This window comes from Oncorhynchus masou, chromosome 18 (assembly GCF_036934945.1).
Source record: "Oncorhynchus masou masou isolate Uvic2021 chromosome 18, UVic_Omas_1.1, whole genome shotgun sequence".
Taxonomy (NCBI): domain Eukaryota; kingdom Metazoa; phylum Chordata; class Actinopteri; order Salmoniformes; family Salmonidae; genus Oncorhynchus; species Oncorhynchus masou.
This window is the reverse complement of record NC_088229.1, coordinates 49,741,355-49,757,769: the sequence shown is the minus strand read 5'-3', so window position 1 is coordinate 49,757,769 and position 16,415 is coordinate 49,741,355. Positions and strand designations below refer to the sequence as shown.

The window sequence follows — 16,415 nt, the reverse complement described above, 5'->3', positions numbered from 1 at the left end:
TCCCCAAAGCCAACACCTCATTTGGCCGCCTTTCCTTCCAGTCCTCTGCTGCCTGTGACTGGAACAAATTGCAAAAATCGCTGAAGTTGGAGACTTTTTTATCTCCCTCACCAACTTTAAACATCTGCTATCTGAGCAGCCAACCGATCGCTGCAGCTGTATATAGTCCATCAGTAAATAGCCCACCCAATTTACCTTCCTCATCCCCATACTGTTTTTATTTATTTGCTTTTCTGCACTTTTGCACACCAGTATCTCTACCTGCACATGACCATCTGATCATTTATCACTCCAGTGTTAATCTGCTAAACTGTAATTATTCACTGCTAATTATTCACTCCACGCCTATTTATTGCCTACCTCCTCATGCCTTTTGCACACAATGTATATAGACTCTTTTTTTTCTACTGTGTTATTGACTTGTTTATTGTTTACTCCATGTGTAACTCTGTGTTGTTGTCTGTTCACACTGCTATGCTTTGTCTTGCCCAGGTCGCAGTTGTAAATGAGAACTTTTTCTCAACTAGCCTACCTGATTAAATGAAGGTGAAATATATTGATTTTTTTAATGTCCAGGGATATGTGAGACCAGGGATGCTGAGGGACAGGCATAGGTTGAAGGAGACCAGCCGGAGCTTTTTTGAGGAGTCTTGTGCTGCGCACAGATCGTGCATATCAGGAACCATGGTAGGCCACTTAAGAGTTGTCGCACAAAGGCCAGGGTTTAATGGGCACCCAGGTTGCAGGCAAGCCTGTAGGAGGGGGCCCACTCCAGGACAGAGTAGTGGACTGCGTCAGGAACAAACATCTGTTTATCTGGGCCCCACCGGGGTTCGGATGTCAAGCGCATCCGGCTTGACAAGCGCATCCAGCTTGACATTCTTGGATCCCGGGCGATAGGAGAGGGAGATGTTGAACCGGGTGAATCTCAGGGCCCACGTAGCTTTCCTGGAATTAAGATGCTTGGCGGTGTGGAGATATTCCAGTTTATTGTGGACGGTCCACACAACAAACGGGTGTTCCGCCCCCTACAGCCAGTGCCTCCATTCGTTTAATGCCATCTTCACTGCGAGAAGCTCACGATTTTCCACATCGTAGCTCCTCTCCGTGGCCTTGAGGTGATGGGAGAAAGCGGTCAGGTTGAACCAAGATGGGAGCTGTGATGAAACGGTGTTTGAAATCCCGGAATGCCCGGTCAGCACCTGGGGACCACTTGAATGGAACCTTGGGAGAGGTGAGTAAAAGTTGGCAAATCCCAGGAAACGTTGCAGCTGCACCCTGGACGTGGGCTGGGGCCAATCCACCATCACTCTCACCTTCCCGGGATCCATATGTCCACTCCGTGCAGCGATGATGTAACCCAGGAATGGGATGGTGGAGCGATGGAATTCGCACTTCTCTGCTTTCACAAAAAGAACGTGTAGAGCATGTGTTCTTGGGCTGAGCGGGAGAAGACGAGGATGTCGTCGAGGTAGACGAAGACGAACCAGTTCAACATGTCGCGGAGAACATCATTAACCAGAGCCTGGAACACAGTTGGGGCGATGGTAACGCCAAATGGCATGAACAGATACTCGTAGTGACCGCTGACCATGTTGAAGGCAGTCTTCCACTCGTGCCCATCCCATATAAGCTTTCCAAAAGGTCCAGCTTGGAGAACACAGTGGCCCCCTGGAGTGGCTCGAAGGCCGAGAAGATGAGTGGAAGAATGTAGCGGTTCTTCACAGTGATATCATTGAGGCCACGGTAGTCATTGCATGGGCTCAGGGTTTTATCCAGCTTCTCCACACATGCGAACCCTGCGCAGGCGAGGTAGGCAGAATGATGGATGAATCCTGCAGCTAGGGAGTCCTCAATGTAGGTCTCCATAGCTTTGGTCTCCGGACCCGACAGAGAGTACAGTTGTCCCCGGGCGGAGTGGTGTCTGCGAGAAGGAGACAAGAGAAACCTAATACTACAGGAATCTGTGGAGACTTAATGAGCAGGAATAGATCGTCTCGCTGTGGTTCCCTGACACAGTTAGGTTGATGGGGTTGGTATTGTGGGTGAGCTGGTCTATTTAGGGTGCCCTTCCAACTCTCTAACGTCCATGGGAATGGAGAGGGGCTGAGTGGTTTATGGATGCCAGGGTAGCGTCCATAAAGCTCTCATCGGCCCCAGAGTCTATGAGTACCAAGAGAGATTTTGATTGATTCCCACACAGCAAAATGGCATGAAAAGGGGTGTGAGTAAGGGGAGAGGAAATGTTCTTCGTATGGCCCACCAGAGTACTCGCTCCTACCGGTGAGCCTGGTCTTTTAGTGGACAGGTAGAGACGAAAGGACCAGTAGTCCCACAATACAGGCAGCTCTTAGTGTGAAGCCTGTACAGCCATTCGTCTAGAGACAGCCTAGCTCTGCCAAGTTGAATCAGCAGACTTCGGAGACTCTCGGTGGAGCTCGGATAGCCTCGGGTTCTCTCGGAAATAGAGCCATCGGGATTTCAAGGATGCCTCGGAGGCGAGGTAGAATCCTTGGGCGGGCGAGTGAAATAAACTCTCCTCTCCTTCCTTCGTTCCCATAGTCACCCATCGAGCTGAATGGTCAAGGCGATGAGCGAGTCGAGATCCGTCAGTAGTTTCCGGGCTGCAAGCTTGTCCTTCCTCTGAAACTCCGTGCAGGAACATGTCAAACAGCGCTTCCAGGTTCCAGGCACTCTCAGCTGGCAACGTGCAGAAATCCGCCGCAAAGTCTGCCACACTGCGGGAGTCTTGCCGAAGCTGGAGTAACTTCCCTGCAGCCTATCTCCCGGGCAATGGAGCATCAAAAACTTTCCTTACCTCCGCCATAAACTTCGCCAGACTGAAGCATTCGGCCGACTGTTGTTTCCATACTGCCATTGCCCAGATGAGAGCCCTCCCGGACATTAGCATGATGAGGTACGCTATCTTAGAGCAGTCAGAGAGGAAGGACTTGGGCTGCAGCTCGATAATGAGGAAATAAAGAGCGAGAAATGCCGACAGGTGCCCGACGAATCGATCCAGGGTTGGTAAGCGTGGTTCCTGGGAAACCGGGGTGGCCGGGGAGGCAGTACTGCTATCTGCCGGGTTACTGAGGGACTGGGAGGTTGCCGTTGTGGTAGGCTGCCTAACAAACAACCCGCAGAATTGCTCCAGAAATGTGTTCAACGCTCGGTCATGGCATTCGGCTAAGATCTGGAACCCTTCCATCAGACCACGAAGCAACTGCTCGTGGCTCCTTGGGAGGAGATTGTGATGCAAAGCTGGTCCAAGTCTGCTGGGTCAGTCATGGCCAGTTTGTACTATCAAGTACTATCAAGACCCAGATGCAGACAGTGTCAAAGTAACAAAAGTTTATTACTAGAACAGGGGCAGGCAAAACTACAGGCTAAGGGAAGGCAGATGTCGGTAATCCAGATCAGAGTCCAAAAGGTATAGAACGGCAGGCAGGCTCAGGGTCAGGGCAGGCAGAATGGTCAAAACCGGGAAAACACTGGTAGGCTTGAAGAACAAAACTAACTGGCAACAGTAAAAGCGAGTTATAATTACACTGGAGATAATGGGGAAGATGGGTGACACCTTGGGAGGGGGTGGAGACAAGCCCAAAGACAGGTGAAACAGATCAGGGTGTGACAGTAATGGGTATTTTTTATCGACTATGGTAGCAGTGAAGATTTACCACACTGGACAACTTTTTACAGCTGTCATCGATAATGATCAGATTTTTTTATGGCAGTGTAAGTTGTCGTTATATCATATATTAAGCATTAATTAGTTAAATAATACATTGTACTTAACTCTGTACGAATCCTGGATCTAGCTGTCAGACAGTTTTTTTGTATAAGAGATCTCAGAAATACAGTGTAACTACGTAACATTTCGTGTCTCCTTATGTTACAGGGGTGAAAACAGTTTTAATGGACACACAAGTCCAAAATAAAAAATGTGATTGCAAAATTGAATGCTTCTAACAGAAAGAGTCAACCAACCTTAATACTGAAAACTTAAATAGATACTGTCATTACCATGGTTCTTCAATAATTATGAATAATCCATGTTGGATCCAGCTGATATATTACATTTGGTATGGTTACATAAGACAGCCTGGTCAACCTGGTCTCAGAGCATTTCATATGATTCTGTATGTAAATCTGAGACACTCTGTTTAGTATGATATTTTTTTACCATTATTTTACTAGGCAAGTCAGTTAAGAACAAATTCTTATTTTCAATGACAGCCTAGGAACAGTGGGTTAACTGCCTGTTCAGGGGCAGAACAGCAGATTTGTACCTTGTCAGCTCGGGGATTTGAACTTGCAACCTTTTGTTTACTAGTCCAACACTCATTCATTTGTGGATCTCCACCCTTTTCGTATGTTATATTAAGAATTCCAATTCGTTATGAATTAGCAAAACATACAATATGTTACGAATTTGCCAAACATAAAATATGATATGATTTTGCAGAGCATATGTTATGTTACGAATTCTAGCTAGCTGGCTAAGGTTAGCTAGGATAAGGGTTACGGTTAAGGTTAGAATTTAGAATAAAGAGTTAAGGTTAGGGGAAGGGTTAGTTAAACACTTAAAGTTAGGGTTAGCTAACATGCTAAGGATAAGAGCGTCTGCTAAATGACTTAAATGTAATGTAAATGTAGTTGCAGAGTAGCTAAAAAGTAGTAATTAGTCATAATTAGCTAAAATGCTAAAGTTATCTGCGTTGAGATTCAAACTTGCATCCTTTTGGTTTTGTGTTACACACCCACCTATCTACCCCAACCATCCACCCTACAAATAACCATCTGTCCAGCCTGGTCTCATAGACTAGACATAACATAGTAAACGTGACACTCAAATTAGTAGGATATGTTAAGTTTGTTATGGTTACATAAGACAGTTACTGAAACAACTTCTTAGGGCTGCAATCCCGTTAACGGGATGATATGACAACAGCCAGTGAAGGTGCAGGGTGCCAAATTCAAAACAACAGAAATCTCAAAATTAACATTCCTCAAACATACATGTATCTTATAACGTTTTAAAGGTAATCTTGTTGTTAATCCCACCACAATGTCCGATTTCAAATAGGCTTTACAGCGAAAGCATCACAAACGATTATGTTAGGTCACCACCAAGCCAAAGAAAAACTCTGCCATTTTTCCAGCCAAAGAGAGGAGTCACAAAAAGCACAAATAGAGATAAAATGAATCACTAACCTTTGATCTTCATCAGATGACACTCATAGGACTTCATTTTACACAATACATGTATGTTTTGTTTGATAAAGTTCATATTTATATAAAAAGATCTGAGTTTACATTGGCGCGTTACGTTCACTAGTTCCAAAACATCATAGCCACATCGTTTCAACAGAAATACTCATCATAAATGTAGATGATAATACAAGTTATACACATGGAATTATATATATACCTCTTCTTTATTAATGCAACCGCTGTGTCAGATTTCAATTTTTTTTAACGGAAAAAGCAAACCATGCAATAATCTGAGACGGCGCTCAGAAAGTAAAGAATCAATCTTTAGGGTGTTGTTATAAATCTTCAAGAATTCCTGAAGCAATGGAGAAGCAATGGAACGCAGGTCGATATCATGTGGAATGCTCGTGACCAGGAAATGGCTCTCTGCCAGTAACCTGACTCGTTCAGCTCTTATTCAGGCCCACAACACAGTAGAAGCCTCATTCAAGTTTCTGAAGACGGTTGACATCTGGTGGAAGCCCTAGGAAGTGCAACTTTATCCATATCCCACTGTGAATTCAATAGGGCCTGGGTTGAAAATCGACCAACCTCAGATTTCTCACTTCCTGTATGGATTTCTTCTCAGGTTTTTGCCTGCCATTGGAGTTATGTTATACTCACAGACATAATTCAAACAGTTTTATAAACTTCAGAGTGCTTTCAATCCAATACTAATAATAATATGCATATATTAGCAACTGAGACTGAGGGGCAGGCTATTTACTCTGGGCACCTCTGGGAAACTTTCATCCAAGCTACTCAATACTGCCCCTGCAGCCATAAGAAGTTAAGGCAAAAAGGGAAGTAGGGTGGATGGGTGGGCGTATAACGTGAATGTCTAGCAAACCAAAGGTTGCAAGTTCAAATCTCCTCACGGACAACTTTGCAAATACTTACTACCTTTTTGCTACTTTGCAACTACTTAGCATGTTAGCTAACCTTTCCCCAAACCCTAACCTTAACCCTTTAGCCTCTTAAACTTAACCCTGACCTTAATCCTAACCCATAGCGTAGCTAACCTTAGCTAACTAGCTAGATTTCGCAACACATAATACACTAGGCAAATTCGTAACATATTGAACTTTTAGCAAATTTGTTACATATAATATGAATTGTAATTCGTAAGATATACAAAATGGGTGATGAACCTCCACAAATTAATACATACCATACTAAATGTAGTATATACTATTGTAAATGGAGTGTCCGGTTTATGTACAGAATAATACGGAATGCTCTCATTTTCACACATCATCTGATCGAGCAAATCATTTTCTAAATGACAGTCAAGTGATGAACAGATGTTGTGATAGAGCATGCAATGCAACAGCCCGAGTGCTGGAAAAGGGAATATTTTGGTGTCTCATTTGTTGGATCTAATATCCCTAGTGAATTGATGTTGGTCATCTGTTGTTGTCTACTTGATTTACAGCAAGGTCTCATTAGATTTAACAGAGAAAGAAAGCATCAAGGTATTGTGTTCATGTTTTCATATGTTTTTGTGCCTCGGCTTTGACACCAAGTCTAGTGTACACAATTGTGTAGATAGAGTATTGCGCAACACCCAATGCTATTCCTACAAATGATTTTGGATGTAATTACAACAAATTTCATAGCCTAGTGGCCTTATTCACAGTATCATCTGGTAATGAAATAACATGACACATTTAAACAATACAAGGGGCATGCATTTTTAACAATACAAGGTGCTTGGAGCTTAGAAATGCAAGTACTGGAATAGGCCTACCTGCGTGAAATGACTGTGTAATTTATAAATATAAAGGCAGTTTATAAATTCTGCTGCTCCCTTATAATTATCTGTGATTTGGCCACTTTCATTTGATTCCCGCCGCTTCAATTGAAGGGTGTCATGCTTCTCTGTTGCTTAAAACCACATGCTGTTATTATGAGGTCGACAACATCTAATGTTGGCTTCAACTTTGCTTTCCAATACAAATCCTTCCGCTGAAAAAGTAACCTGGTCTTTCTTCACTTTATCATTATATAAACAGTGAAGGTGAGATTCAAATGGTGCGATTTAATGCTACCGATATTCATGGCTTTATTATGTATGCCTGCGCCTGCCACATAGGCTACAGAAAAATCGTCATGCATGCAGCCATTTAGTCAGGCAATGTCCACATTATTCTTACATATTTTAGGGCAAGCCCCTCCCCCCAAAAAACAAAGATTCTTAAAGTGGTAATGGCCAACTTTTTTTTTACACTTTTTGCATGCTTTTTTGGGGAAGGTGTTCTATTTTAGGCCCAATATGTACAAGTATAGAAATTATACAAATGTATAACATTGAGATCCTTGAAAATTACAATTAAGTGCCTGAAAAAGTCCCTGAAAGTCTTTGATTTTGACTTGCCAATGTCTTTATGAACCCTGCTTTAACGGATGTATAGTCCTAGGCCTATGCTGTTGTATAGGTGGAGTTATGGGTCAATTTGCATATATTCACTTTTATTCCTCTAAGTACACATGTGGAACTGCATGAAAATCTTTTTTATTTTGTTGTTCAAATTATTCAGAAATGTTGATCCCAATGTCACACATTGGCCTCATTATTTATAGAAAGACCCTAATATACTTACATTTGCTCTACTGTGTGTGTGTTTGTGTGCATGTGCATACTTAACGTATATGTTTGTTTGTGTGTGTCACTGTCTGTCTTTGTGTGTATTTGTGTGTATGTATGCATGTGTGTGCATGTGTGGGTCAGAATGTTCCAGTGGTCCTATGAGTTTGGCCGAGCAGTCCTGTGTGTGGACTACATGGTCTTCACACTTCATCTCATCCACATCTTCGCCATTCACAAACAACTGGGGCCAAAGATCATCATCGTCGGCAAGATGGTGAGACTTACTGAAGCAACAAAATGAGACATGACTATAGCTGGGTTGTGTTTAGTTATTTGAAAAAAACACTTTGGAATGGAAAGGCAACGTGTCCAATTAGTGGTTTGAGGTGTGAAGATAAGCACATCCATAAAATCCTATCTCAGGTGTTTGATCCGAGAGGATAACATGCACCAAAAAATATAAATCTGCACACTGGTATGATGCTCCTGAATGTTTACTGGTCTTAGCAAAGACCCTTGTTGGGTAGAAACGTTGCCCTTTTCTCATTTAACACTGTGGGACCATCATACCAACGTGTCCAATAGGAACACAGATTTATATTTTCCGTCGCAAAACGTTTACCCTACTGCGTGCCCTTCTGAACGTCTATTATCCTAACCAGTAAAACTCTGGGCCCTATAATGCATGGCAATGATTAATCAGTTGTAAAAGGTTTTATAAGGGCTATGATGGGACCAGTTTTTCCTAATCAGGTCACATTGTTTTAAAAAAAAACTGAAAAAAACTTGTGGCCCTGGAGGAGGAAAAAACCTTGTCAAACTGCAGCAACTTTATACTTGTTTATATTAATTATATTTAGACCAGATTAGGAGGGGGATTTCCTCTACCCAGACACAGACAACTGATAGACAATAGAACTCACAGGGCTGCGCTTGCTTTATGCATGTTTGCAACTGTAGACCTTATAAAAAATTGCCATCACTATTATGTTGATAGAGTAATTACAGTTAATCATTTTGGATTGAAAATGTATAAGCAGCCTAATATGCACCAAATTTGATCAAATTCACATTTTCTGCTGAAAAGAATGGACTATAACATTACCAATTAGTTACCCTGACCAAATGGACAGTGCACATAGACTGTATGCAGCTGTTCTTATTAAGAGGCTACAGTTAATCAAACTGAAAAAAATCTTGTTTTCATCCCATACACCATGTCAGATCTCTAAGGCTGCTGCAACATTTACAGTTGAAGTCGGGAGTTTACATACACTTACAGTGAGGGGAAAAAGTATTTGATCCCCTGCTGATTTTGTACATTTGCCCACTGACAAAGAAATTATCAGTCTATAATTTTAATGGTAGGTTTATTTGAACAGTGAGAGACAGAATAACAACAACAAAAATGTCAAACAAAATGCACGTGAAAAATGTTATAAATTGATTTGCATTTTAATGAGGGAAATAAGTATTTGACCCCTCTGCAAAACATGACTTAGTACTTGGGAGCAAAGCACTTATTGGCAATCACAGAGGTCAGACGTTTCTTGAAGTCGGCCACCAGGTTTGCACACATCTCAGGTGGGATTTTGTCCCACTCGTCTTTGCAGATCTTCTCCAAGTCATTAAGGTTTCAAGGCTGACATTTGGCAACTTGAACCTTCAGCTCCCTCCACAGATTTTCTATGGAAATAAGGTCTGGAGACTGGCTAGGCGACTCCAGGACCTTAATGTGCTTCTTCTTGAGCCACTCCTTTGTTGCCTTGGCCGTGTGTTTTGGGTCATTGTCATGCTGGAATACTGTTACGAATCCCTTTTGACCCGACAGTCTAGGGGGGAAGGTAACAGGACCCGTAACATAACTCATGCAATTTATAATAGTGACAAAGTACAAGTGAGAACGAAATAACCACAGACAACTAAATTACCGTCAAACACATGGTTTATTAGAAAACACACAGTAATGGGGGGGGGGGGGGGGGGTCAGGAAAAGGGGCTGAGCTGGACCCAAGGAAAGAAAAAATAAGCATCCAAAACACCCCTAAGCTAGACTAGCCTATTTCAACAACAGCTAACTAACTAACCAAAAATACAGTGGGTGGTCCGCCCAGTTCTAACTAGTGTTTTTAACAAAGTTTACCAGGGGTAGTGTATGCCCATGGGCGACTTGTCTTTGTTCCCCCTTTTCCCACCAGCAAACAAACACAAACACCATAACCAAAAACAATACTTACAGGTGAGGACAAAGTGATATGGAGGTGCTCAAACAAAAGATAGGTCAATACATAAAGAGCGATAGAGAGACATAGTAGGAGAGGGTGAACCAGAGCGATCTACAGACAAACAACTGACAGGGTTTTTAAACCATGGGAAATGAACTGTGATTGGGTAGGAAACAGGAGGAGGTGTGTCTACTGATTGATGATTGATTGGTGACTGATTGGGGAGTGATGATTTTCACCTGTGAGGGGAGAAGGAGAGAAAAGAACACAGGATACACACACCCACACAGGATACCTGTATCCGTAACAAATACCCATCCACGACCCATTTTCAATGCCCTGGCTGAGGGAAGGAGGTTCTCACCCAAGATTTGACGGTACATGGCCCCGTCCATCTTCCCTTTGATGCGTTGAAGTTATCCTGTCCCCTTAGCAGAAAAACACCCCCAAAGCATAATGTTTCCACCTCCATGTTTGACGGTGGGGATGATGTTCTTGGGGTCATAGGCAGCATTCCTCCTCCTCCAAACACGGCAAGTTGAGTTGATGCCAAAGAGCTCCATTTTGGTCTCATCTGACCACAACACTTTCACCCAGCTGTCCTCTGAATCATTCAGATGTTCATTGGCAAACTTTAGACGGGCATGTATATGTGCTTTCTTGAGCAGAGGGAGCAGAGCAGGATTTCAGTCCTTCACGGCGTAGTGTGTTACCATTTTCTTGGTGACTATGGTCCCAGCTGCTTTGAGATCATTGACAAGATCCTCCCGTGTAGTTCTGGGCTGATTCCTCACTGTTCTCATGATCATTGCAACTCCACGAGGTGAGATCTTGCATGGAGCCCCAGGCCGAGGGAGATTGACAGTTCTTTTGTGTTTCTTCCATCTTGCAACTGTTGTCACCTTCACCCAAGCTGCCGATGGTCTTGTAGCCCATTCCAGCCTTGTGTAGGTCTACAATCACATTTACATTTACATTTAAGTCATTTGTTTCTTCCATGACATCAGTGGAACAGCCACTTTACAATAGTGCATCTAAATCATTTAAGGGGGGTGAGAAGGATTGCTTTATCCTATCCTAGGTATTCCTTGAAGAGGTGGGGTTTCAGGTGTCTCGGAAGGTGGTGATTGACCGTGAGGGAGTTTGTTCCACCATTGGGGGGCCAGAGCAGCGAACAGTTTTGACTGGGCTGGCGGGAACTGGACTTCTCAGTGGTAGGGAGGCGAGCAGGCCATGGATGAACCAGTGCCCTTGTTTGGGTGTAGGGCCTGATCAGAGCCTGGAGGTACTGCGGTGCCGTTCCCCTCAATCCGTAGGCAAGCTTGTCCCTGACATCCTTGGAGAGCTCTTTGGTCTTGGCCATGGTGGAGAGTTTGGAATCTGATTGATTGATTGCTTCTGTGGACAGGTGTCTTTTTTACAGGTAACAAACTGAGATTAGGACCACTCCCTTTAAGAGTCTGCTCCTAATCTCAGCTCGTGACCTGTATAAAAGACACCTGGGAGCCAGAAATCTTTCTGATTGAGAGGGGGTCAAATACTTATTTCCCTCATTAAAATACAAATCAATTTATAACATTTTTGACATGCATTTTTCTGGATTTTTTGTTGTTATTCTGTCTCTCACTGTTCAAATAAACCTACCATTAAAATTATAGACTGATCATTTCTTTGTCAGTGGGCAAACGTACAAAATCAGCAGGGGATCAAATACTTTTTTCCCTCAATGTAGGTTGGAGTCATTAAAACTAGTTTTTCAACCAGTCCACACATTTCTTGTTAACAAACTATAGTTTTGGCAAGTCGGTTAGGACTTTGTGCATGACACAAGTCATTTTTCCAACAATTGTTTACAAACAGATTATTTCACTTATAATTCACTGTATCACAATTCCAGTGGGTCAGAAGTTTACATACAGTAAGTTAAACAGCTTGGAAAATTCCAGAAATTGACGTCATGGCTTTCGAAGCTTATGATAGGCTAATTTACATAATTTGAGTCAACTGGAGGTGTACTTGTGGATGTATTTGAATTCCTACCTTCAAACTCAGTGCCTCTTTGCTTGACATCATGGGAAAATCAAAAGAAATCAGCCAGGACCTCAGAAAAAAAATTGTAGACCTCCACAAGTCTGGTTCATCCTTGGGAGCAATTTCCAAACGCCTGAAGGTACCACGTTCATCTGTACAAACAATAGTACGCAAGTATAAACACCATGGGACAATTCAGCCGTCATACCGCTCGGGAAGGAGACGCGCTCTGTCTCCTAGAGATTAACGTCCTTTGTGGGAAAAGTGCAAAGCAATCCCAGAACAAAAGTAAAAAACCTTGTGAAGATGCTGGAGGAAACAGGTACAAAAGTATCTATATCCACAGTAAAACGAGCCCTGAAAGGCCGCTCAGCAAGGAAGTAGTCACTGCTCCAAAACCGCCATAAAAAGCCAGACTACGGTTTGCAACTGCACATGGGGACAAAGATCGTACTTTTTGAAGAAATGTCCTCTGGTCTGATGAAACAATAATATAACTGTTTGGTCATAATGACTATCGTTATGTTTGGAGGAAAAAGCGGGGAGCTTGCAAGGCGAAGAACACCATCCCAAACATGAAGCACAGGGGTTGGCAGCTTCGTGTTGTGGAGGTGCTTTGCTGCAGGAGGGACTGATGCGCTTCACAAAATAGATGGCATCATGAGGTGGGAAAATTATGTGGATATATTGAAGAATCATCTCCAGACATCAGTCAGGAAGTTAACGCTTGGTTGCAAATGGGTCTTCCAAATGGACAATGACCCCAAGCATACTTCCAAAGTTGTGGCAAAATGGCTTAAGGACAACAAAGTCAAGGTATTGGAGTGACCATGACAAAGCCCTGATCTCAATCCTATAGAAAATTTGTGGGCAAAACTGAAAAAAGCATGTGCGAGCAAGGAGGCCTACAAACCTGACTCCGTTAAACATTAGCTCTGTCAGGAGGAATGGGCCACAATTCACCCAACTTATTATGGGAAGCTTGTGGAAGGCTACCCAAAACGTTTGACCCAAGTTAAACTATTTAAAGCAATGCTACCAAATACTAACTGAGTGTATGTAAACTTCTGACCCACTGGGAATGTGATGAAATAAATAAAAGCTGAAATAAATCATTCTCTCTACTATTATTCTGACATTTCACATTCTTAAAATAAAGTGGTGATCCTAACTGACAGGGAATTATTACTCGGATTAAATGTCAGGATTTGTGAAATCCTGAGTTTAAATGAATTTGACTAAGGTGTATGTAAACTTCCGACTTCAACTGTATGTAATGAGTTTTTGCTGTTGTCTGTCTGGGGTGATTGTGTTATCATCTTTGCTAAATAAATACCGGAGGAAAGTGGAAAGCCTACTTGAGCCTGTGCGAAGAAATATGCTGAGTCAACCTTTCTCTTTAATCTAACTTTTAATGGATGATGGGATGGAAACTATCAAGTAGTTTTGAATTGATTTCGAGATCCCGGAAAAGACAGTCGAAAGTTCCATATGTTCAGCAAGTAACACATCATAACCTGCTATTACCTCTGCAAGCTCCTTGTAGTTGCCCTTGTTAGTGGAACTGTCCTCATCGTGTCCTCCAAAAGCCAAATCTTGCATGCCCAAAAATGCAGTGGTGTTGATAAGCCTCTTGAGAACATCCCTGTTTCTTCTTACTTTCTTGTTGTATTACGCAGTTTGAATACGCAGACCATTGTCATGTTCGATGCAGCTTTTTCCCAGAAGCATGAATCTGATGTCAGAATTTATATGCTCCCTCCTTTTGTTTTTCCGGTTAGCTGAATGATTGATGTTCTTCGGGTCACTGACCCCCCTTTCGCCCAAGACTTTCTAAAAAGCAGGCAAGGCCAGCAATGCAGGCAGCTTGGTTAAAGGCTCCCTGTTAACCAACTATACTTTTGATACAAATTGGTAATGAACTCCCTCACCTTTTCACCCTTCTTCATGAAACTGATCTCAGGCAGAGGTCGACCCTCGGTTTTAATTCGCACCTTTTCCGTGCACCCCAGAGAATGAAAGGGGTTCTTCAACAAAAATGTCAACAAAATTTGCGGTAGTGTTGGCGGCGAAAACTGCACACTCAAGCTGGTAGCTACTGCTACTGAAGTTCGCAAAGCATTTTTTTCAAATAAATTGCACTAACTGGACACAAGAATAAAGTTCTAAAACAAGGAAACTATTTATAATCTACGTCCTCTATCTCCAGTAATTTGAAGAAACTCATTTGAATTGAATAATATCCCCAAAATGCTATCACTTTTCAATCTCTATCCTGTCACCAACTCACCAAGCTTCTCAACACATATTACGCCCCCATAATGCTCTGCAGCACAACCCCAATACAACACACTAGGTTCATTCTCTGATACTAATCCTTTGATTGGATGGGCAACATGTCAGTTCATACTGCAAAAGCTTTGATTGGTTGGAGGTCGTCCTCCGGAAGTGTTCATAATTACCATGTAGGTCTATGGAAGGGGGTGAGGCCTACGAGCCTCCTAAATGTTGTATTGAAGTCAGTGTACCCAGTGGAGGACAGAAGCTAGCTGTCCTGCGGCTATACCGTGGTGCTACCCCAGAGAGTGTTATTGAAGTTGTTTTAATCAATTATTTGGTGACGTGATTATATTTAGTATAGTTTTATCTTAAAATTTCACTGAGGAGGATGGTCCTCCCCTTCCTCCTCTGAGGAGCCTCCACTCTAATCCATGTTAAATGTTGTGCTCTACTATAGATGAAGGATATCTTCTTCTTCCTCTTCTTCCTTGGTGTGTGGCTTATGGCATATGGGGTGGCCAATCAAGCACTGCTGTACTCCTATGACCCTCGCCCCGCCTGGATCTTCCGGCGCGTGTTCTACAGGCCGTACCTGCACATATTCGGACAGGTCCCAGTGGAGGAAATAGATGGTATTGTGTGTGTGTGTGTGTGTGTGTGTGTGTGTGTGTGTGTGTGTGTGTGTGTGTGTGTGTGTGTGTGTGTGTGTGTGTGTGTGTGTGTGTGTGTGTGTGTGTGTGTGTGTAAGTCCCGTACAAATTATGTGATGCTTTCCAACTCAAAGCTGCCAAACTTTTCGACAAGATCAGTGTGGAAAAGTCTACAAACCTCTGTTACTCATGTCCTCCATATTCTGTCTGTCTGTCTGTAGTGAGGAAGGAGTGGGACACAGAGTGCACTGACAATGTGACGCTGATCGAGGGAGGCGCGGAGCCCTGCAGGAGCCATTATGCTAACTGGCTAGTGATTGTCTTACTGGTCATCTACCTACTGGTCACCAACATCCTGCTCATCAACCTACTCATCGCCATGTTCAGGTAAAGGATGGACACTCTTTTCCTTCTTTCTCTATCTTTCTTCTCTCCTTTATTTCTCTCTCCCTCCCTCTCACCTCCCTGAATCTTCAGTCTCCTATAAATCTATTCTGTTAATATAATTTTTACTGACATTTTTACTATAATTTTCAGCTAAATAGAATGCCTCGTCTTTTGTCAATTGTGTACCACATTATGTTAATTATGAATCCTTTCTCTTCATCCCCTCTTCACACAGTTACACATTCTCCAAGGTGCAGGGCCAAAGCGACACCTACTGGAAGTTCCAGCGCTACAACCTGATTGTGGAGTACCACTCCCGGCCCTCCCTTGCTCCCCCCTTCATTATCCTCTCCCACGTTCACCTATTTATCAAGAGATACATCCGCAAGGTACCCTCGGTCAAGATCCTCCATTTTGGTGAGAATTTAACCCAGGTATTCATTGAAAAGGAATTTTTATATCCTTACAATCACTATAAGAACTCGATTGCTTAAAGGGGCAATTAGCAATAGTAGTTCAAATAGACAGTTTGGTGCATTCAACACCTCTCATAAATACAAGCAGTGATGAAGTCACTCTCTCCTCCACTTTGAGCCAGGAGAGATTGACATGAATATTATTAATGTTAGCTCTCTGTAGACATCCAAGGACCAGCTGTGCTGCCCCGTTCTGAGCCAATTGCAATTTTCCTAAGTCCTTTTTTGTGGCACTTGACCATACGACTGAACAGTAATTCAGGTGTGACAAAACTAGGGCCTGTAGGACCTGTCTTGTTTTTAGTGCTGTTAAGATGGTAGAGTAGCGCTTTATTATGGACAGACTTCTCCCCATCTTACCTACTGTTGTATCAATATGTTTTGACCATAACAGTTTCCAATCCAGGGTTATTCCAAGCAGTTTAGTCACCTCAACTTGCTCAATTTACACATTATTCATTATGAGATGTGGTTAGGGTTTAGTGAATGATTTGTCCCAAATACAAAGCTTTAAGTTTTGGAA

The 16,415-nt window shown here is 42.7% G+C and overlaps 1 protein-coding gene across 3 annotated transcripts in view; it reads left to right on the top strand.

Annotated features, from left to right (window-relative positions):
* LOC135504738 (transient receptor potential cation channel subfamily M member 4-like) overlaps positions 1-16,415 on the top strand; it is a 108,806-nt gene that overhangs the window by 72,285 nt on the left and 20,106 nt on the right. For all 3 annotated transcript variants that reach the window (XM_064923560.1, XM_064923559.1, XM_064923561.1), the window contains 4 exons: positions 7,985-8,117; positions 14,837-15,011; positions 15,251-15,416; positions 15,652-15,833. In XM_064923560.1, the coding sequence (XP_064779632.1) occupies positions 7,985-8,117; positions 14,837-15,011; positions 15,251-15,416; positions 15,652-15,833 (656 nt within the window). The remainder of the gene's footprint in view (positions 1-7,984; positions 8,118-14,836; positions 15,012-15,250; positions 15,417-15,651; positions 15,834-16,415) is intronic.